General features: G+C 37.9%; 1 protein-coding gene across 6 annotated transcripts in view; it reads left to right on the forward strand.

Moving 5' to 3' along the window:
- The window catches only part of LOC134824624 (uncharacterized), a 46,105-nt gene that overhangs the window by 2,524 nt on the left and 18,731 nt on the right, over nt 1–24,850 (forward strand). The window contains exon 1 of one of the 6 annotated variants that reach the window (XM_063836574.1): nt 24,115–24,754. The exons of 4 other annotated variants lie outside the window; for them this stretch is intronic. In XM_063836574.1, coding sequence (XP_063692644.1) covers nt 24,695–24,754 — 60 coding nt within the window. In that variant the 5' untranslated portion in view covers nt 24,115–24,694. Of the gene's footprint in view, nt 1–24,114; nt 24,755–24,850 lie in introns of those variants that run through there. One more of the 6 variants, XM_063836575.1, reaches the window with a different exon arrangement.

Below are 24,850 nucleotides of genomic sequence, written 5' to 3' on the forward strand. Positions count from 1 at the left end.
ATATACATGACTCTAAGTGCGTAACTAAATCTAGAAGAAAAGTACGTGATGGTGAACATTAGTATTTTGAAGTTGACTGTTTCGTGGTGAAAGTCGTGCAGTGGCGATGAATTATGGAATAATTTAACCAATTTTGGGGCTGGATAATTTGTTTAATTTATTGACTTAGTTCCCTTGGTGAAATGGAGACGCCAATGTCTTTTGGAAGTACTAGATCGGAGGTTAATTTTGGCAATGTCCAATTGAAATGTTTAGGTATTGGAAGGCGCAATGCGTAATTAATGGCTAAAATACTTTATTTTAACATCCACCATGACATGCGCGGCGGATCGATCGATCCACGCGCGCGCATGGGTGCAAGCAAATTGCAGTTTCAAAAAGTTAGCTACTCATTTCGGAAGAACGTACCACTACCAATCACCGGAAATTGTATGTAAGTTTGAAACGGAGAAAATATGAGAGTAGAACATAAAATTTGCAAAAACATAATTTTACTGGCGATGTCAAAACAAGGCAAGTTTCTATTCGGTACACAATATATTTACAATTACAAACCTGGCCTAAATGTAAAAAACTAATTCAGCTTACATGTTATACCATCAAAAGGAGTAACCCAGAGAGCTCGAGATCACAGTCTGATCATGGACATTGAATATGAGAGTAAAATATCAAATTCATAACATAAATTTTAGTGGTAGTTTCAAAACAAAAAACATGGCAAAATATCTTTCGGGAACACAATAGAATTACCGGATTCGGCTTCAACTTTCGCTGGCTTGGAGAATAAAATAGTTTAGTTTGGTTAGTTTACAATAAAATGCGGTGGTTAGGTTGAATAGTGCGTTTTGAAACTATTATATAAGGAATCGGTATAACGTAGATTGAATATTAAAATTTGCGTTTACGCTTTATGGATGTTTAAAAGGTTTTAATTAGTGATTGATACTTGGGGGTTTTGTTACTGTAGGTTTGCAGGGCTTTTGCTGAGACTCCTTGCGTCGGGCAGTGATTGTGGGGAAAGTTATTCTTACTGTAAATAAACGGGGTTAGTTCGGCCGGTAGCCGTCCGATAATGGCGCTGATAGATGTGAGTAGTTTTTCTCTAATTTGAGGGAAGCTTCGGTTGTCTTGTAGCTTTGTAGGGCACATTATTGGAAGGCAACCGTGGGTTAGCTAATTATTTGACATAACAAACAATAATGTAAATCACCCTGTGCGTGGCACAATTGTAACTGTAAGTCTCGGCTGGGTTATTGTGTTTGAAACTGGAAAGTACCGTGATTTAATATAGATTTTAACTTGGCAAAGCCGGGCCTAGGCACTTACATCTCCAATAATACTAATAGGGACTTTACGCCCCAGTAAAGTTATGTGTTTGTGAGCTGGTGAGAACTGAGCTATTTCGATGCCTGGGGCACTTACATATATTGTGACTGTTACACACTGCTATCATATTATCAGTGTTACCACATCTCGTTCAGTAGGCCCGAAAAAGTATTTGAGTACAATTAGCTTCGGGAGGGGGAGTGGGGGCGCCGAAAAATTTATACGGAGCAGGGAACCAGATGTTAACGTTACGCCACTACTAACCTGACCTTGCTATTCAATGGATAATGAAAGATGTGTGTATAATCATTATTACAATTATGTTACGTTTTGCTTTTAAAGCACATGAAATTGATCTGTTCTCCGTAAATTGAGCATATTTACCACGTAAGACACACACGGTAACCACAGTAACACGGTAACCACAGTAACCACAGTCCACAGTAGCTCTGCCACAATTACCCGATTGATGTGACTTGACAGGCTGATTGATTGATTATCATCGAAGGTTCGAGAATTCGTTCTCTTTTGTACACAGAGTTGTTTGCATTTCGCACCTGTGCCTGTTTATGGCTAGCTTTTATAACATTTGTTAGTTTGGGTTACATTAATGTTTGTTTGTTTGTTTGTTTGGGGACTGGTTTATTAGCATATAAATACTTTATTACATAATCATAAATATATAACATAAATAGATCAAATCTTAACAGAATATTTGCACGCAATTGATAAATAAAAAATGAAAAGGATAATTTATTGATTTAAACAAAATATAAAGCACACTGTGCTTCCAACAACTTTTAATAATAACGTGATATTATAAGTATAACCATGCAGTTGTGTGGTTAATACCTTTACCAAACATTACCCTACAATGTTTGTTAAAGCTGCTAACCACACTCTTAAATATAACAATATCGCGTGATTTAAAAATAATATCACGTGGTTTAAAAATAATATCACGTGGTTTATCACCTGTAATTGCCACGCAGCGGAGTTGAGGTGACCATTCCCCTGTCCAGGTACACTTGACCGTCTTATCACCACCCATCACGAAATGATCCGCCTTACACTGTATCTCCACCGTTGCTTCCTCCGCATACTTTTGAGATGCAGTGTACGAGGTATGCGAGGCTGAATTTTCTATGATAGGCTCCGAGCATGTAACTGAAATATAATAGGAGGACACATGATAATCACATGATAATCACATGATAATCACACGATAATGCGTCAAAAAAGAATATATAGATCGTAGCTTTAATACAAATACTTTAGGTCAACTGAAAAGCTGGAAGTGCATGTGCAAACATTGCAGAAGTATCCGGTATCATGGTTCATTATTTTAAAATTACATTGACAATTTGCTATCATTCACAATCACAGTTTTGAAAAAAAAGTTTAACAATTTAAGATTTTTTAAAGAATTTAAGAATGTTTAAGAATATTCTCAAAAATCCGTGACAGCAGCACGCTGAAGGTTTTAGCGATTACCGGTTTTTCTGCAAAAAGCGTAGTCAAGATATCCCTGGAGTTGACTAGGCATCGCTTCTTTGTTGAGATTACATAATTTGTCAGTGTTGCTATGTTCAAAGGAGAGACAGAGAGGCAGAGCGTCGCATTCCTTAGCACATTCCTCTCTCAAACCTATTGCCAACTTACCTCCCAGTTCAGTGCCCCAGCCTACAATATGCCCGACTTCTTCGGAGTATCCCACTGGGCAAACCTCTGAAATTTTGATGGATGAAATATCTAAAAATCAGTCACAAAATTGCAAGTTCGGGGAATATTGCCTTTTGGGGTTTAATTTCTCTCCACCGCACCATGTTAATCAATGGAAAACGTGGCATTATGCTTTTATGAATATGCGAGAAATCGTTAGTTTCAAAATTGAGGCTATTTAATTGTGAGTGAAAGTTGTTGCATAACAGTCGAATACCCACTGCACAGCAAAGTATCAAACAGAAATATTTTAAAATTCATTGGCGTACCTTAAGATTTGAATGTTTCTCACTCATGGTACTGGTAGTAGATGTTGTGAAAGGTGTGCCGTGTGGAAGCTTGTTTCAAAACGAATGTAGTAGCGATGTAACGTAATAATGGCGTGATTATGGCAATCGGTTACTGTGGAAATATAATACCGCGCAACACTGGTCCGCGCGAAATGACCCAAATTACTCAACTGCACCAAAAACTGGTTGTTATACGTGTAATTGATTAACACATAACTGGCGTCGCGCGCAGCACAACAAACATCTCATACACGCAGAATTATAGGGGAGTGGTCTATATTGCGAAGGAGCAGACTTTTGTCGTCAGCGTAGTAAGTCCACCTCATATATCCAAACCCGATTACTTATTCCCTACGATCTTTTGCCTTCGGCAAGAGCAGGGGAAAAAATTACGGAGAGTTTGAGTTATAACGTGTGAGCTGCATGACTTTTTAAGCAACCAAATTCTGCTAACCTATGTCTCGATAGACTTGAACCTCTGCAAGTTGTACAACTTCACTCCCTCCCTGAATCTGAACACTTGATCCTTCTTGTTTCAAATCGGAGAAGATGTAAATATTCGTTCCTGCCACGTATCGAATAGTCCGGACGTTAACAGCTTCCTCGTAGTTTCCTCCCGTCATCCCGACACCTACCCAAACTGTCACTCCATGGATCTTATGGGCAAATTTGGGATTCACTCTGTTGTGTACCTTAGTTGGACGTTTTCTGTTAGATGTATTCATTCGGTGAGTTCTTGAAGGGCTATGACGTAAAGATGATATACAAGGTGTACCACATGAAGTAGAGGCGTGAGCTAGCCGGCTAAGCCGGCTTAGCCAGCCGATTGAAATTGCCGGCTTAGCCAGCCGATTGCCATCGGCTAGCCGATCGGCTAACACATTTTCAGCAGTTATCACTTATCTCTACTTCAGGCCGGGAATCTAGACGGCATGTAACAAATTATACCATGATCGACTTTAGAGATAAATTTCATAAATTTCAGAACCGTCAGACGGATCGTCTTAAAGACGAAATTAAAGTATATGAGGCCTTGCAGTGCCCTAAAAACTTTCTGTCCAAGATGGACACTCTTAGATTTTGGAAATGTCGTAGTGATACATTGCCCCTTCTTTCAAATTTAGCATGCGCTATATTTTCGGTTCCTGCATCCGCTGCTGATGTGGAAAGAACATGGTCAGCAGCAGGGCTGACTGTAAACAAGAGGAGATCAAAGATCTCATCAGACAATTTAAAAGCCATTATGCTCATCAATCGTAACAGAGATCTTTTGTTAAGTTTTATAAGTAAATTAGAGATTGACTCTGACCAGTGAGAATTTCCTAACTTATTATTGACTAACTTATTGTTATTGAAGTTATGAAATTGTATCACTTGCTACCTTCCATTTCAAGTTTTGCCCTTAAAATCGACATAAAGTATAAAGAAACATAAAGTATAAGCCAATCAATTTTAATACAAAATAGTAATATTAGCAAAATAAAAATGTTTGGTACAATATCTGATATTAGGATCTGGTAATCCCATTCCCATTTTTAGCCGGCTTAGCCGGCTAGCCAGCCGATTTTTTCTCTTAGCCAGCCGATTGCCGTCAGCTAGCCGGCTCACGGCTCTAACATGAAGTGTTACTTTCTTGATAAATAATGAACAATTTCATGAAAAAAAATTAATTAATTAAATTAAGTATCAAATTAAGTATCAAACGCAGTTGATTCCATATTTTACCTTAATCTCACGAATGACAATGACTCTAGGAAGTGTTAAAAGCCACCACGCATCTTTTCCTGCTGTGGCCGTTCTGCTAAAATCCCAATCTGGGTCGTCTCTGAAAAATGCAATATAAACAACATTATATCTCTTCCTTACGTAACGATTTTACATTTTTTTTGTAACGGAGTTTTATATTAACAGGAAACGATGTAACAGAGTCAATATACTTTAATGTCGCCATGGGGTGGCAAGTGAGCAAGTCCCCATACATCGTGGTCCGATAGTTTCACTGCGTCATAATATATTCAAATTATAAGGACATGTAGTAGAAATGAAGTCAGTAAATGACATCGAAACTTATTTCGATTATTCTCTGATATTTAAAATGGTTAATTCAACGACCGTTCGAATACTGGAAACTGTTTACCGTCCATTTGAGATTCCATCAATAGCTTTCGAAGCTGTTAAATTGAACTGGTCAAAGGTATTGATTTGCTCAGCTGTACCTTCACGAGCAAAGTTCCTCAGATCTATAAGCAGAAATGTTTATTGTTTTTTTTCTTTCAATTTACAGTTCAAATTCCTGTTAGATAGATCCGTATTGTGAGGACGTATTATTTTATTATTTTTCAATCTTAAACCCTCAATAATTGTATCACATTAGCATTTAATTGTATTTAATTGTATCACCTTAGCATATAGTTTAACTGATATGTTAATCTGTTAATTTAAACTGTACTATTTGCAACCAATCTCACCTGTTGCTATAACAAAGGGTATCCGCAATGTCAATAGTAGGAAAGGGACCATTTTTCAGCGACCGTTCATTCCTTTGTTGACTAACAAATATACTGGTTAAACTTTAGTTTTTAATTGGCAGAAACTAAAGAATAGCAACTTTGTCGGAAAATAAAAACCCAGACTTGATAGCTTGATTAAGTTTTCATGCCAAAACGTGGAATCAGATAGTAATAACAGAGAACATAAAAATATAGAATAAAATTTATAATTATGATCCAAAACACGAATGACAAAGTTCTGACCGTGAAAATATGTACATTAATTCTTTCTTAACAATAAAACATAATGCAATTTATTGCATTAATAAACTCTGCATTTGGGTATAACCCATCTAGGTTAGTTTCTGAAACCTCTTTCAAAAGATTAAAACTACACTGAAAACTCTGGATATCATTTCGAAAAGCAGATTTTTTCACATTATACGTTAGTTATAGTATAACTTGTCTCTTTAATTTAAGAGCTTAAGTACAAATAACTTAAGTAAAGTAACTTCGTTCAAGATAATGTGTTAATAATTCGTACATTTCTGGAATTAGCTGGCAGTTTGTACTTTGAATAGCGACCATATGCAGTGGCGTAACGTTGCCTGTTGGCGCCCCCCTGCCGAAAAGGCGCCCCCCTGTTGGCGCCCCCTCCCCTTTTGGTGCCCCTCCCTAAAATTGAACAAATTAGGTGATTTTAGAGGATACCCCGGTAAAAATCTCTAAAAAAGTGTGTATCTAGAGCAAAACGCGCAGTTTTGCTAGTACTTTAGTTAAGTTTTCGAAATTGTCCCACATTCAAACGACGATTTGGCGCCCCCCTAAGACGGCGCCCCCCTGCACAGCGGGGTCAGCGGGGCCCTTCGTTACGCCACTGACCATATGTCAGCCGTCAAACACTGGCAGCAAATATTTCAAAATAGCTGTAGAATAACACTTACTAATGCTATATACTTATAAACCCCTCCGGGATAGAACAAGATTCTGATAATCCCGGCTCCCGCTAAATAGATTCTGATAATCCCGGCTCCCGCTGTTAGTTTTTTCCCGCTGAATAAATAACCCCGGCACAGCTTTTATAATCCCGCCCCGCTAATTTGGCTCAACAAGATTTGTTTTGTTTTGATATTCCATGAGAATTTCAACCGCGTACTGTCACGTGTTTTGATGACGTGTATCACGTGACTAACTACTACGACGCGCATTGGTAAAAAATGTCACGTGACCTATGGCTTAACGTAAGAACTATAAATACACTCGATCTACGTATCGGTCTAATTGCAGGCGCTGGCAAAACTCCAGCACACTACATTACTTAAACTCTTACATTAATTGGACCAGTTCCAAAACTTGTCTCGACGGTTACATTTGATTTTGTCCGGTTCGGTTAATTTTGTCGAGTTTGATATAAGCCATGTATTATAGTCGTCTACTTTGATGAACTTCATGACACGATTAGATATCATTATTAGCTTTTATCGCTTGCCAGGCTTAACTCGACGCCGGCCCTTATCGATATTCATATTCATTCAACGTTCTGACTGAGGAATAGTGTTTAGATATAACGCCAATTTCAAAAGTCATAGTACCTTAGTTGTATTTATTTGGAAGTCCCCAATTCCATTTCATATTTTCCATAATGATCTCATATAGCTAGAATTAAGAGTAAAATGTCAAATTTGTTGGTCCTAGCACTAACCCGGAGGGGTTTATAACACATAACACCGGCACGCTTAAGTTATATTAAAATAACCCCTCGTGCTAAAGCACGTCGGGGTTATTTTCATAATAATCCCTCGTGCTTCGCACTCGAAATTATTATAAATTTTTCCCGCGCGTCGCGGGAAAAATTGAAATATAATCCCTGCGCATGCCGGGGTTATGTGTGTTATAATAGGCCAGCTTTCAGAATAAGCAGCCGTGTTCTACTGCACCCAAGAGCATGTTATGAGTTAATACTAATTGGAATTTCCTGGTCCCCATAAGTTATTGAGAACTAATGTTATTGAAAACTTAATACGTTATTCAAGTTATTTTCAATAACCAGTGAGAGTAGACAGGAAACTTGAACGTGCAAGTGGTGGCCACGGCCATTAGCACGTGTATACTGTAATTGCGCAAACTGTGTCCTGTTCCAATGCGAATAGAGCTTTAATCCAAAATATTTCGAGATAGCAGTTGACCAACAAACTAGGACCAGTGACCAAACTTTTGAGGGGGTCCCGGACCCCAACCGCCAAACGGTACCCGCGGGGCAGCCACGCCCATATTTGGTCCAAATTAGGCCCAATTTAGCCAAATACCCTGAACATGCCCAAAACCCAATATTACTTTATAGTTGCTGAACAGAGAATATTGTGAAGCAGGTGAGTTAGGTTTTAGCTGACATCTAATTATAGACCTCATTATAGATATGGAGCCTATCACACAAAATATGGAGTCAAATCTATTGTCCTGTTAAAATAATGTTTTTAAAAGTATTTTTAACAAGATTTTTCAAGTTTATTGTTTAAGTATGAAGCTTATTCTAACTTGACTTGCCAGTGATTTAGTCTTATGGAGGCGGTTATCTGGGGTAGATTGGACTTAGCTCCGACATAGTAGTAGTCTAGTCAAATAAGGATTCGTGTTGACGTCATGGTGTCAAAAAACCCCAAAAAACAAATACTTAAAATAGCTACATATGAGTGACTGATAAGTGACAAGCTAAGTGGCTAACTAAGAGAAGAAACCCCGAGAAGGAACCCCGAGAAGGAACCCCGAGAAGGAACCCCGAGAAGGAACCCCGAGAAGGAACCCCGAGAAGGAACCCCGAGAAGGAACTCCAAGAAGTAACCCCGAGAAGGAACCCCGAAAAGGAACCCCAGGAAGTAACCCCGAGAAGGAATCCCGAGAAGGAACCCCGAGAAGGAATCCCGAGAAGGAACCCCGAGAAGGAACCCCATCATCTCCTGATTTTATAACCTTCGCTTTTTACTTATTATGATCATTCTGGTATCAATGTTTGTCGTATTGCTTACAAACTGTATTTTCTCTACGCTGCTTATCAACACTTAACATTTTTATATTCTCGGCGGATTTCCAAATACCCATCGAAAAAACCCCGATTGTTTCACTGAACAGCAAATAATTTTGAAAGTAAGGACATGGATCATTTATCTTTAAATTGATGATTTCTCAGCCAAGACGAAAAATACTCTTTAAGAATAATTACTTCACGCCAGTTCAGACGATAACATTACTTACGACAAGTATGCTAGACCTCTAATAATAGATGTGGTATTCTGGGTCTATAAGTACTGGGGAGTAGTTGTGATTCCTGAACCTGTTCGAAGTGTCAGGCGAACTGTTTCCGGTAGTTTACCGGCCTCTATAAATAGTAAGTTGGGAAACTTTAGAAGTATTTCGTGGCTCGGCGCGCGCCCTACAGGTCGTGAAGCCGTTAAAAAACTTTTTTAAACGCTTGTGATACGCTGGTATTTAAAATTATATTGTGCAATCGTTTTGGATGTTATGTTGAATGTTATGTTGGATGTTATGTTGGATGTTAGGTTTTGATGTTTTGCTTGTTCTGGGCTTCAACAAATATATAAATCATTTTTTATTGCATCAACTGTTATAAAACACAATCATAACCTCATCTAAAAGCTCACTTATTAGGCTTTTTCTTTCGAAGACATAGATTGCTTTGCTACTAGACGAAGTTCAATAACAATCCACTAGAAGTTCTACTTCTGTCTCGAAAAATTGTACGTTTGCGAACTGTAAAAAAAGATTTCGTAGCTGAGGATTGATGTGAACTCTCCAAACACACAAACAAACAAGACGAAGTTCGATAATAATCCACTAGAAGTAGAAGTTCTACTTCTGTCTAGAAAGATAAAGGTTGTTAAAACAACAAGATTTCGTAGCTGAGGATTGATGCCATATATATCGGTTAAAAGATCAGTTACTAGGTTACATTTAATATACACGTGGATATTAGGAGTAATAATTACACTTTATTTCATGGTCACATCATGCATATTTCAGATTTTACCCAATAACGTTTTAATAAAGCCATAATTACAACATCATAATTACAACATCATAATTACAACATCATAATTTAATAATTCTCCTCTCCACTTTCTTCTCGTTACTTCTCCAGTTCGAACTTGATTGTTAAACTTTAAAAACTGGCATGTAAGTCATTTAGACACGCCCTCCACAGTAATGAATGGTCTGAATTCAGATCACGTGTTGATTTACCACGTTTACCACCTCGTATATATAATTATAATTATGAAGTTGGATCATGTGGGTTTTTTCAACATTTTCCGATCGCATGTTAAGTTGTTAAACTGCACTTTAGCAGTTACAGTAGACACGCACTTGGCAATAATTAATGGCGTGATTCTACAAAGATTATAGTTATCACGTTATCGTTGTTAAGACTTTTGCCACCAAGTATATATAAAGAATTTGTCATTTATTGAACGTCATATTATATTAGTCATATATTAGTCATTTATTTGTCATTTATTTATCGTTTATTTTTCATTTAATTGTCATTTAATTGCCATTTATTTGTCATATTTATTGAATGGTGTGATTCTGTGCAGATAATTATTATCCCGTTGTTAAGACAAGTACAACTTCTTCTCGCAAGCAGAATCGTCCAACTATAACTGTAACGTATTACTGTAACGTATTACAGCAGTATAGAGTTATATATAGTATATAGAGTTGTTATTGTGCGCACTGCATCTTGTTTATTAATTGAGATGTTGCGAGCGACGCTAGACGGTGTTGTAGATTACTTTTTCGTGTGTTTTTGTAGTTTGTTTTTGATAGTTTTATGTTAAAAGTGCTGTTTTTTATTGATTGAAGATTTAAAATTTTATGTAATTGGTAACTGTTGGTTGAGGCACTGTACTGGCCCTGTACTGGCCCTGTGCTGGCCCTGTGCTGGCCCTGTGCTGGCCCTGTGCTGGCCCTGTGCTGGCCCTGTACTGGCCCTGTACTGGCCCTGTGCTGGCCCTGTGTTGGCCCTGTGCTGGCCCTGTGCTGGCCCTGTACTGGCCCTGTACTGGCCCTGTGCTGGCCCTGTACTGGCCCTGGACTGGCCCTGTGCTGGCCCTGTACTGGCCCTGTACTGGCCCTGTGCTGGCCCTGTACTGGCCCTGTACTGGCCCTGTACTGGCCCTGTGCTGGTCCTGTACTGGCCCTGTACTGGCCCTGTGCTGGCCCTGTACTGGCCCTGTACTGGCCCTGTACTGGCCCTGTGGCCTGTACTGGCCCTGTACTGGCCCTGTACTGGCCCTGTATTGGCCCTGTACTGGCCCTGTGGCCTGTACTGGCCCTGTGGCCTGTACTGGCCCTGTGGCCTGTACTGGCCCTGTGGCCTGTACTGGCCCTGTACTGGCCCTATACTGGCCCTGTGGCCTGTACTGGCCCTGTACTGGCCCTGTACTGGCCCTGTACTGGCCTGTACTGGCCCTGTACTGGCCCTGTGGCCTGTACTGGCCCTGTACTGACCCTGTACTGGCCCTGTGCTGGCCCTGTACTGGCCCTGTACTGGCTGAACTGTTTCATTTCGGTCGTTTGCTGCTTTTTTCCAGAAGACAGGAGCAATAACTGAAAGTAGTTACGAGGTACGAGTTATGAGTTACCAGGCTGCAATGCTGAAATTAACTTGTTAGTAAATTCGACTGTACTCATCACTGTAAATTAAGTTACCAACTCAGTAAAAATTATAAAAAGATGAAAGGGATGTAAAAAGTAAAGCCAGGAGCTGTTATTGACGTTGAGAGAGGCGGTGAAAAATTCAAATTGATAAATTTCATAGAAATAAAACTTTTCACTTCTTGGTAGTGACTTCTCACCGATGAAAGACTTGCGACGGTTGTCTTACTCTTATTTTCTTAGTACTTTAGTAATGAAAAAAAGGAGAGAAAAATGTATCTGCTATTTATAGTTCAAAGCATTTTATTAATTAGTTGCCACATAATAATTTTTACCCATAGCTGCGGGGTACTGTACAAAAATGTCGGTCTAAATAGTTTACCTTTTTCTGATTCTATAAATAAACTTGTCAAATTAGGGCTTATCGAAAGTATCAAAAGTTGAAGCAACGCCGGCTGGCGATGATTTTCACTCCCACAGAACTTAACCCCACCTGCCAATACCCTGAACTTTACCTTTGACATTCTCCAGATACCCTGTTGACATATATATTGGTTCTAATTCAGTGCAAGATTTTCCAGTTATCTGTATCTAGTTCTACGTTGTTACAGACGGAGTTAAGAAACGTCCGAATCAGTCAGAAACAGCCGAAATCGAACTGGAATATCGGATGTTTCCCAGACTGAATTACGAGCAAGGCTAGTCTGATTTGTGTTATTTAACCTGACAGATGAATCAGTTGAAGCTTCGCCTTCCTGCCTTTCTAGCAACATCTTGTATCAAGGCTAGCCGGATCAGGGGAGATAAGCTGTAAACATTTTTTTCAATATTTTAATCTTTCGTTCCATGAACTAAAAGATTAAGCCATATTGCAATTGTTATCATCTTCAGTATCTACTTATTCAAAGTTAAAACCGTTTGAAGCCGTGTAGCCAGTTGGAGTCACCTAAACATTTTATTTCATATCCGTCCTATGTTATTTCCAATAGGAGGTTAAACTTCATGTTATATTTCAAAAACTCATGATACAATAACCAATATATCTAGTCAGCAGTTCCCTTTGGTCTCATCAAAGGTTTTCTCCGTTTATCATAACCGACAAGGGAGGTGTATTCGCACTTGGTACTTACTAATACTACTTAACGTAGTAAATCGTTCCTTACTTAATTGTCGGCCTGTAAAAAGAGTTCCTCAGATTATAGCGATTTATCGTTTTATCGTTTTATATACCACCTTTTTTTCTATTATATTTATATCAGAAATTGAGATAGCACCAGGAATATACTCCTTTCTGAGTTATGAGTTTATTGATTACCAGATCCTATTTCCTTAGAATCGATCTGGATTGTAGAATTAATCTGTAATTTGATATTTCAATGAAGTTAATTGACAGTTTCGTTTGATCAGATAACATTGATATCAAGGATTAATGATTGGGCCTCACTTTCTGAGGTGTTCATTTGCATCCAGAATTCTGAATTAGTCTTCATCTTGTGCAGTGAAAGCCCGATTTATCGCAGTTTGCGGTAAATCGGGACGCAGTAAATCGGTGTATGTGGTAAATCTGTGTTTGTGGTAAATCAGTGTATGTGGTAAATCGGTGTATGTGGTAAATCGGTGTATGCAGCAAATCGGTGTTTGTGGTAAATCGCGACGCAGTAAATTGGGGTGTTACTGTATTACAAGCGTTGCGAGATGAGTTCAAGAACACCCCTAGCCTGTCAGAATAACTGCAGCATAATTTTTAGTCTATCCCTGTGCTGGCCCAACAATCAAAGAATCAAGTCTGTGACCTAATCAAGCTAACACTCTAATATTAATAAGAGTTTGCCAGGCTTTGGGAAGGACTCCTAGAACTAATCAAGATGAGACCCAGCTCCTTTTTTTATTTATATTTCAAAACAATCACAGTTTGTTCGTTTTGTTCGTTCTGTTTGTTTTGTTTTGATCAGTTTGTTCGTCGTTGAAAGTTGTAGTTTGTACAGTAATTACACCACACGAGATGGTAACTGCAACCACTTTATCTGCGCCCCATTATTATATACTGTAACTGTGTATCGTGTGATGTTTTAAACTTACCCATGACTGTACACAACTGGCGCCAGGTATACCTTGTACACCAGTAAATTGACATAGAGAGACCTATATCAGAGTTTGAAACTTTGTTGTACTGTACAGGCTCCAGTTTTCTACCACATGAACTAAACTAATTGGCAACGACTAGAGTCCAGGGGTCGACCGAGTCCTCGGCCTCGGTCAAAATCGTCTATTCATGGTTGACCCTGCTAGAGACTAAGGACCTATATCCAAGTTGTACAATGTACACTGACCACACTCCTTGGGAGTTGTTACAGAACCCCAATGAGCAGCAGCTATCAACACAGGTACCAACAATGTGTCATACTGTTGAGTGCAGACACCCCGACAATACGGCTAACTGGCAGCACAGTGTCCACACTTTCTGCACACTGCACACTGCACAGGGTTCTGGGTTCTCTGTTCATAGCGCCACAATTTTGTAGGTTTATTGTTTAAAGTAACGTTTATTCTCGTATTTTTTCTCCGAATCTGCAGGATCGTATCAAAGTATTTGTTTGTTTCACACTTCAGACTTACCCCGACAATATTACTTACCAGGGGAACATGTAGTATAATGTCCGGGAACTTTCTCTAGTTTGTATCAGGTTAGGGTGTATTGTAAAGGTGTAAAATTTATAGGGTATAATGCATATTGTGCAGGGGTAGAGTTAGGGTTTATAATTATTGTATTGTTCAGAAAGTGCATCATAAAAGCAGAGATTTGTAGGTTTGAGGTTGGTTGATTATAAACCCGGTTGCATTGTTTATTCTGATTGATCGGAGTATTGTTCTTTTAATTCGGGTTAACTTTTAAACCAACGCTGATTTTTGTATGTGTCTTATTTTTCTCTAAATCTACAGGATGAGGATGTGCAATGAGGATGTGTAATGAGGATGTGCAATCGCTGATTAGATCGTTTTTTTGTGTGATAATTTTACTGTTTTGTCGCTTGCAAATTTATATTGTTACTAGTTCTGAGGAGTAAAACTAAAATATTAGTGAGGTTTTATCTGCATCCCATTAGCTCAAGACTCAGCCGCATATTTACATTCATAATCTTGCAAGTAAATATTATTCGGCATAGCATAATCAGGAGATTCTATTTTGAGAAAGTAACACCATTGTAACACCATTGTAACACCATTGTAACACCATTGTAACACTATTGTAACACTATTGTAACACTATTGTAACACTATTGTAACACCATTCTGCATTCTATTATATTCACCCTGGTCGGTAATAATTACATAGTTCAGTTCGTTTTCAATTTTTAATTTTAATTTTCAGTACGTTTTACCTAACAATATCATTTTTTAGCTAGCAGAATGGTTTTCAGAGGGCATTAATGAAATTTACTATGAGCTGGTCCTAAGTCCAGACGCCATTTTATTCTTTGTAATTTTCAATAACCCTGTCTAGTCATTGACTACTGATAGGTAATTATTACGTAGGTAATTATTACATAGGTAATACCACTCGCACTATATTCAGTAGTCACCAGCTGTTGCGAGTCATCCTAATCAGCGTGAATGCCCGTCCTTTGGACGAGGTTACATTATAACGTGGTATGTGATAGTTGATGTAGTATGTTTTAAGGTTTTAGAACCTCATGGAACTTTAAACAACGAAGTAATAATTCAAAACCAACACTCATATATCTGATATCGGTTACTATTAGTATTCCTTGATATCGGTTACTATTAGTATTCCTACATATCGGGTACTATTAGTACCTATTCCTTGTGCATATCGGGTACTATTAGTATTCCTAGTACATATCGGGTACTATTAGTATTCCTAGTACATATCGGTTACTATAATTAGTATTCCTTCATATCGGTTACTATTAGTATTCCTTCATATCGGTTACTATAATTAGTATTCCTTCATATCGGTTACTATTAGTATTCCTTCATATCGGTTACTATAATTAGTATTCCTTCATATCGGTTACTATTAGTATTCCTTCATATCGGTTACTATAATTAGTATTCCTTCATATCGGTTACTATAATTAGTATTCCTTCATATCGGTTACTATTAGTATTCCTTCATATCGGTTACTATAATTAGCATTCCTTCATTATATCGGTTACTATAATTAGTATTCCTTCATATCGGTTACTTTTTGCTGACTCTAGGATAAGATTTTCGTATTTATACCTACAATTTGTACCATTCACCATAATACTATCTAGAAGCTATGTATCAAAGTTTGAGAATATCCACGCATGAGTGAAAGAACCTGGGAGTCCATAACCTCCCACCTTACTTCTCTCACCGTACAAGCAGAAGTATCAGCTTAATTAATTAATCAATTAATTAGCAGCTTTAATTAATTGAGTATGACAAGGGACGGCACCCCTCGCTCTATCGGTATATCTCAGTATATCTACATATTATTAACCTTGACCGTAACACACAGTACACCATGTATAGTACATGATAGTATTCCAACTATTTCGCGTACTAATACTGTCGTTGTACTACGGGGGTGCGTGTTGTATTCTTTAGGTGTGTACATTATGTGGCAGTGCGTTTGATACCTTGATAGGGTTTGTCCGTTTTTATTTATTGTTGAGGTTAGTTTGAATGGGGAACGTTCGTGATTGTTCAAAATTATATTGTTACACGCTGGTTACAGATGCCGTATGAAACAAGTACCTGTGGTGAAAAATGACAATTTCTTGGCCGATCAGCTACCTTTTTTGACACTTCTCCAAAATATTTCGTGACTCTAAATTTAATGCTCGTTCTCAAAGTATACTTGTCTGTTTAAAATCATCTTTTATTGATTGATAAACTCGACCTAGGCTCCAACTCCTTTACAAATCTTCCAGCCAAATGACAAGACTGGAAAGTTTCCAATTTACAATTTTTACTGCAGATTTACTTTTCCTTCTCTATCTCTTTATCCATCAGTGTTGACGTGATGAACTCTAAATCTTCGTCTAACCGCCTCACTCTTCACATTTGCAAATTTCCTACAAAATATTCGCTTGTATTAATAAAAATTGTTGCAAAATTCCGGCAACAAGGATCCAAAAATCTTAAAATGATTAAAACGTCCTGCTTTTCACCAGGAACGCAGTGATTAATCAGCGCGCACAACCATTAATAATATTACAGAAAGACAAAAAATACCCTGAATAAATAGTGAAGTCCTCAGTTAAATACCTTGCATGCATAACATAGTCTCCAATAAAATGCACGGCATTGCGCCCATCTCACGTTATATCGACAAAATTAGGCATGGTAAGTGGTGCACTAGTGTGTTGGTTATAATGTCTTGATGTGTTGATAGGGGTAGAAGTGACAGAAGGAAAATGAAAAAAGAAAGTTCGGGGTATGTGAGGCCAGAGCGACTGATAAGTTGGTGTTAGGCTCTGTTTCGATTCGGTAAATAGTTTTCATTCCTGAATCCTGGTTTTGGATAGTTATTGAATGCTTGTGTTGTTGCAGAGAATTCAATCAACCAGTTGGTTGATTTGACTGCTAGAAAAGTGTGCTTATTCCCGTAACGTCTGAGTTTAAATTTTGATTTCCATAATGTGAGCTCCATTAATATAATGCAGCCACTCATCTGAATACATGTTTTTTGAAAGCTCCTGCTACCACAATCTTTTGTATCACTTATATCATGTGTGTAATTTTGATTAATTACCTGTAGATCAATTAATTAATTGTCCTTGGTGTGGTGAAACTTTAGTTGACATGTGAAGCCACAATGTACATCCATTAACGCCAAGGTTATTCGTGCCAAGAATTAATTTTGGCACAAACAAATTACGCTCTATCACTTTATCAAACCTTATATTCACAAGCTGTTTAATTTCTATTTGTATTGATGATTGATATTTTTCATTGATATTTTTCATTGGTACATTTTATCTGAAAGTTTCTTTTCCAAATACCAGCTGTTTCTCCGCCTCCCTTCCATTTCAGTAAAGTCCATTCATTTTCAAGTGTGGTTTATATGGGTTTAATTCACGTGGGAAGCCCTGAAAATTGAGGCGTGTCTATAAAAGTGTCTGAGCTTCCGAATTTCGATATTTCAGTAGCTTACAGGGACAAAAGGAAATCGCGGCATGTACGGAATCGCGATTTTCCCATTATTTGCGACAAATTTTATGTATAGTTTAATGTATTATACTGTATAGTCTGTTAATATTCGCGGTATCGCGATTTTTTGCCAAAATAATCGCGAAATCCTTTTGTCCCTGGTAGCTTACCTTAATGTGGATGATAGGATTGATATTTCTTCTTCCATAAATATTAATTTATTGAATTTTAAGCAATAACCATGTAATATTCATCATTAAATTACTCTGTAATTTGTTAGTGTACATAACATTGCGTAATAGTTTTATTAGATCCACCTAGGGAAGCAGCAAATGCCACCCCAATCTAGCAATCTATCAACACGCCCTCTCATTGTTACCATAGTTACCTGAAGTGTTACCTTGGGTACTGTATACTCGCTATCTAGCCCTGTACTGTTACATCGGGTACTGTTCAATGTTCATGTTGAGAAAAGTGTGCAGACAACATAAAATTCTGTGCAGATAGGATTCATTTCAGTTTGTTTGCCAAAAATATGGATGTGCAGTTATAATCGCTCTCGTGCGAGCAGCAAGGTTACCAGGTTAAGGTTTTTCCTACCCATGAACTGTATAATCTTGCAGCCCTACATGTTACATAGGGCTGGGTGTTAGTCAGTCAGGGAACTCTTACAGTTGGTATGTCATCTTAATGTCATCATACATCGTGCTGTGTTATTGAAGAGCTGATGAAGTTTAATCTTTTAGTGTTTGTTCTAGAACCTGAGGGTTTTGTTCTAGAACCTGGGGGTTTTGTTCTAGAACTCGGGGGTTTGTTTTAGAACCTGGGGGTTTGTTCTAGAACCTGGGGGTTTGTTCTAGAACCTGGGGGTTTGTTCTAGAACCTGGGGGTTTGTTCTAGAACCTGGGGGTTTGTTCTAGAACCTGGGGGTTTGTTCTATAAGCTGGGGGTTTTGTTCTAGAACCTGGGGGTTTTGTTCTAGAACCTGGGGTTTTGTTCTAGAACCTGGGGGTTTGTTCTAGAACCTGGGGATTTTGTTCTAGAACCTGGGGGTTTGTTCTAGAACCTGGGGGTTTGTTCTAGAACCTGGGGGTTTGTTCTAGAACCTGGGGGTTTGTTCTAGAACCTGGGGGTTTGTTCTATAAGCTGGGGGTTTTGTTTTTGAACCTGAGGGTTGCGCGGTCCCACATCCAGAAATACAGCTGATTGGCAGGTGATTATGCGTGTAAATATTAGATTTTGGAGGAAATTTTGGTGCTAAATCTTTAGTGGGGGGGGGGGACATTAATCTGCGAGGAAATTTAAAACGTTTTGGATGTGGAAGTGAAGTTCTACCCTGTTATTAGTTGAGCTGTGTTGTGGGGTGTTCAGATCTGTATCATTATCAAATTTAGATTTTATATTTTACAATTTTATCGGCACATGGTACTTTCGACCTTATATATTAATTTTTGAAAACGAACTCGTAGGAAATTTTCAAAGGTTTCATGATTACTTTATTTTCAACATTGTAACTCTTGAAGTTCATAACAACTTTTCCAAATATTTGAAACAGCTCCATCCCTACCAATGTAAGATTAGTTTAGTCAGTATTCTTTCACAGAAGCCAGCCAAGTGGGTAAGTATAATGGGTAAGTAAGAAGCACTAAGTAAGTAAGAAATCGCATCGACTGCATCAGGTACTATTATAATTTATACTTGTATAACGTATACCACTGGTGCGATACAGTAGTTTCCATGGAAACACTCATAATTACCACCCTCAAATATTAGAGATGAACTCCAATTTTTTCCCGGACTCACACGACCCAATGCACTTTTTGTAAGGTTAAGCAATTATTATAGAGAATAGTTATTTAAATAGTATTTTGATGCACCACACGCACCAGGCACATATTATATACACCAACAATGGTATCAGTAATCAGTACACACTGCAATACAATAATGAGTACCACTCAAACCGTAACTACTCCGATAAGGGTGTTACACACATTGGTACAATATGGGCCCCGACTTACATAAGTATACATAGTTGTACACTGCATGTGTGCGTGTAAATCGTAATTCGATTTTACATTTTAGGACTTCATACCACGGTATTTACGCTCAAAGTTGTTGCAAATTTTGGGAGTGTGGATTTTTTTTCCTGCACTGCCCGGTAGTTTAAAGTGTGTTGGATGTTGATATTATTAACAGGTGAAACTGCTAATAATTGTTTAGTTGGTTTTTTGCGAGTTTTAACATTTTGCTGCAAAGTTATACCAAGTTCACTTCACTTATTGAAAGTTTGTACAGATTACTTTTAGTACCCCCGCGGTTTTAAAAGTTACGGCCCTTTATACTACTGTTTATGACTACTTCTGACAATTTCGTATTTGTTGAATAATTCTCTTTGTGCTATTTTTCTGCGACTATCAAGCTGCCGTATAAGATCTTGGGAGTTCGTTAGGCGGACGCTATAATATTTCCATCCACTGCCTTTTTAAGTATCTTATTCATAATATCAATGCCTTTTAAATCTTGATTTATGATTCTGTTCTGCTGAGGCCGAATAGCATCCTCAAGATATTGTATTATTAGATATTATATTATCAGAACACCAAATTCTCGACCAGCGTCCAGGTAATCCAGAACCAAATTAGAATCGGCCCACCTAAATTCCAGACGCGCTCAGAGCTGACGACAAAATAATCACAGTAATTCCTAGGGCATCCAATTCTAAACATATTCCTGGCCGGAATTTGACATTTGGAGTGTCAAACTGGTCCCAATTTTAAGGTTTCGATGTACCATTACTTATACGATACGTATCTATATATAATATATACCTGATATTTATCTATTCGTATCTTATGTTATAGTTATACAATATACGTATCCGCTGAGCAACTTTTGAGCAACTTTTGAGGCAAGCTTTTTCTGCCTTGAGAAACAACGTACAACTCTTGAAGTTGCTGGGAAAACTTGGCTCAGCTCAGAGAATCGTGATACGCTGACAGTCTCAACTGTTTTAGTTACTGAAATTAATTATAATTTAATTAGTCTTAGTAACTTGTTAAATCAGTAATAGTTCACGATGTCTGCCTCTTTTTAGATGCGCTTGTTAGTTACTAGATAAAATCATCGTGATCTGTTAACTTAGTAATCGGTGGAATGCATGGACCAAGGCACTATTATACCTAGTATTTTATTATCTGACTTTGCAGTCTTGATTCGGACAAGAATCTAAAATATTAAAATCCTGTTTTGTCAACCAGTATCTCAGTATCTGTATCACTGTGTTCATTATGTTAAGGTGGTTATAGATTCGTTTACAAAGCCCTGCAGAGTTGGTCTGTGAATTTGGAGTTTTAAATATTATTAGTATTGCACTGCAATTTTGAGCTTTTAGTACCAAACTTTTCGTGGCTGTGCTACAGTCTATCTACTGGATTTTTATTAAAATCATTCCAATCACGGTTACTTTCTGTTATGTACCACACTTCAAAATTTTAATTCCGCTATGAGGTGCCCAATTTTTTTCCAAAGTTGAAAGCTTTACTCGTTGCATCACCTGATCTTTAATATAACCTCGACCAGGAACAAATGTAACGCGAATTTATGTGCATCATATCTGATTAATATCAGATACTAAGAGATACTAGCATGTGCAACATCTTTATTGTCCTGGAATGTGGTCAAAAATTCTCACAGTTTAAAACACTGTGACATGACATGAGAAAATTCTGCTTGTTATTTAATCAATAAGTTGAGGCAGTGCTGAAATTTCCGACATCAATGTCACGTTTTTATTCCAGGTATTTTTGAGTCGGTTTCGATACCTTGCTTATAGAAATAATTTTAATGTTGAACGTGACAAACTTCTTAAAAAAAACGTAGGATATTCGATAAACTGTTTTTTTGTCCATGTTTCTATTTTCCAATATCTATTTCATAAACCAATTATCTCACCTAGAAATAATGTGTCTCTTTATTAATTGTGCTATATTTAACAGTTTTTGATTAGAAATTGATTATTGACTTTGATCAGGAAGCTTCACTAATTGGATTGATTAGATCACCCAATTATATCACCCAATTAGACCACCCAATTAGATCACCCTATCACGTTATATCTTGATTGTGGAGATCTTATCCTTTGGTTAAACCATTAACACTTCGATTGAAGTTCATGGCATACAATCATTGTTTAAAAACAGTTATTTCTTCAGTCACGTCCACGGAGTTCCTTCATTCTTTCATTTCACGAGAAAGCTTCCAGTTTGTCTATCTGTTTAATTCAAATGATCTTTTTTGCTACATAATTAAAATTTATTGTTGGACACTCACCGGGCGCAGGCGTAATTTCACGGGAGGGAGAGCAGGGTATTGTTGAGTCATCATCGTTGGGATCGCTACAAAGAGTACAGTGCTTCTTTGCTTGATTAATTTCCGTATGAATCACCGTTTAAGCAACACATCCGATATTCACCGTGAATTACTTTTCTGATGCTCATCTGATTATTTCAGTTGAAGGTGTAATTGTGTGATTATGTAATCACATAATTGCATATAACAAGCACAAGCGTCTTTGTAGAATGTAGTTGGATGCTTCTTCTCGATTCTTCTTTTTTGTTTGTTATATAGATACAGTTTCTCTTCTTTTTCTCGATTTTTCTTTTTGTTACTTCATACAGTTTCTCGTTGTTTTATTACATCTCTTTAGCACCTCTTGTTAAAAATGATGTGGGAAGCTGATTAATAAAGTCGTGTAGTATTAATGAGTCTCATTTGATGTTTCTTTCAATAACATTTCTGATTTTTTCTGAATAGAGGCATTGACGACAGTTTCTAATAATGAAGGTAAATAGTTAGATGTGGGAAGCATTGAAACAATCTAATTGATGTAATTTCCCGGTGTTCCCGTGCTGTTAGAAATGTAGAGCTTTTAGGGTCAAGGTTGGGTTAATCTATGGCTTGATCAGGGTTCCGGTTGGGTTGAGTTTGGATGTAACTTTGAGGGAAACCCCTTGAAAAGCCGTGACCTTCCAGAAAAAAAAGCCACCAAGTGAGAAGCCAAAAAGTATAATAGTACATAATATTATAATATAATAATGCCTTCGACTCTTCGGGCTCCGCTTGATAATTCCCGACAGCTTGCTGGAGGGAATTTGCGGCCCGAAGAACCGGAGGTATTATGTATTATAATATTTTCCGGTTCCGAATTGGAAGGGGTGTAATCCGATACGTGCGCATGATACAATATAGTGTCTAATATATAGAACGCCAGTGTTATTTGTTTTACAACTTGCCGCCAGCCAGTCTGAGGTCTATGCTGATAATACCTTGGCTTCCCTTGCGGGATATATCGGCAAATTATCAGCTCTCAGTGTCCGAGACTTTTAGTGGATATAATTCCCGGAAGGTATTATAACACATAGCTAACCCAATCCACGGTAACAATAAGTTTAAAGTTCTTTGCGATTGCTCGATATTCAAATCCTGAGATTCAGTGATCAGAATCTTTTTAGATGATAATTCTGGATCATTCTCGAACCCGATATTGATAAGTTAATTATTTTAAGTGCTTAAAATGTGGCATTGTGGCGTACAAAATAAAATCATTCGATAATTGTCTTCGTTATCTTTTGTTTGGTTGAGTGTGCTACTTAATGAAACCAACTGGTGTCTCGAAATAATAAATCATGTTAAGTTCAACCAGTGAGGCAATCTATCAAATTGTTGATTTAACAAGGACCTCCCTATCTTCATACTCTCATACTTGACACCCCACGTGAGTGCTGCACGCGTCAAGTAGTCCCGGCAGACGTCCGACCCTGAGGGGCTCCCGGGCTGTCATAGCAGCTGATTGGGACCACTCTTAGATCGCTCACCTGGCCTTATCTTATTCCGATAAGATTACATTGTTTTATTCGAGAGATAATCTTGAACATTCGTCAGTAGAATAAACTAGGATTCGGTTTATATTCACTCTTTTTTCACATATCTTCAATCTTCATACATGGTAAATAGTATTAGTAAGTACCGGTCTTGGTAAGCACATGTCTTGTTTATTCGTCCTGATCAGTTTGTCCTCGTTCATTACCAGTTGATTGGTTTCCCCTCTGTCGATGATTTTATGGATACCAAGCTCGCGTGGCCCTGTAGTTGGTGACAACATTTTTAAAGTGTCTGGTTATTAAAATTTACAACGGAGATATTATATGAGTTATTGTTCAAATAGCATTTCAACAGTTTCTCAGAATAAATCTGGCTAAATGCTTGAGAGTCTATTACTTAGCAGACATGTGTGGTTTTGGCTGAATTTTGAGTTTTTTTGGACATATTTTTTCAATTTATGATCACTGTTCAGAATTTTGTAATGTAACGTTACACTTAACGTGACTATTATGAAATCACCTAGATCAATAGATAATTATTTGTATTTTGTCCATTGAAGTTTTAAAATTGACAAGTTCCAAAACTAAATAGATCACAATATATTGCCCTATATTGATAGAATTAGACCAGCGACGTAGCTACCCTCCTCCCCTCCTCCTCTTCCCAATTTACACAATGAGTCACGACAGGCTGCACACTGTACATGGTGCTCCACTCACATAGTGTCTACTTGCTTACTGCTGCTTCCAGGAAGCTACTTAAATCATCCTCCAATCACCACCCTTCTCCAATCGCCATTAACCAATCAGAGAGCCCCGTCAAACCCTCCCAGCCAATCAGAACGCTGCATCTCTAATCAACTCCCTCCCCGTGCTCCTATCTGCTCCGGATTTCAATTAACTGACGTAATTAACAGCCCTTCATTCTACTCTGTCACGTGTTTCATCTCCACCAATGAAACGGAAGTATTGCAGTCACGTGACATGGATCTGACTAATCAGAGAGCGAGTTGGCTTGTGCTCGTGCAAGATTATGATTTGTGGCTACTATTCTCTTGGTTTAACTTGATGGGTCTCGCTCCTTGGCTTGTTTTATCTCATCTATTACGTGATCTTTAAGAAGTGCGCACGCTTTTGTTCTGAGTTGATTTCGTTGTTCCAAAACTTCCAATGGAGTCGCTGAGGGAGGTGATGAATGGAAAGTCATGGGTCAGCGCCTGGAAAACAAAGGTAACTTTCTACTTGAACATTCGTCAGTTATTTTACCGATGAACCATGCACCTCCCCTCTTAATAAGTAGTAAGTACTCTTTATTCTGATGAAACA

Source organism: Bolinopsis microptera, chromosome 12 (genome assembly GCF_026151205.1).
Source record: "Bolinopsis microptera isolate Bmic1 chromosome 12, MBARI_Bmic_1.0, whole genome shotgun sequence".
Classification (NCBI taxonomy): domain Eukaryota; kingdom Metazoa; phylum Ctenophora; class Tentaculata; order Lobata; family Bolinopsidae; genus Bolinopsis; species Bolinopsis microptera.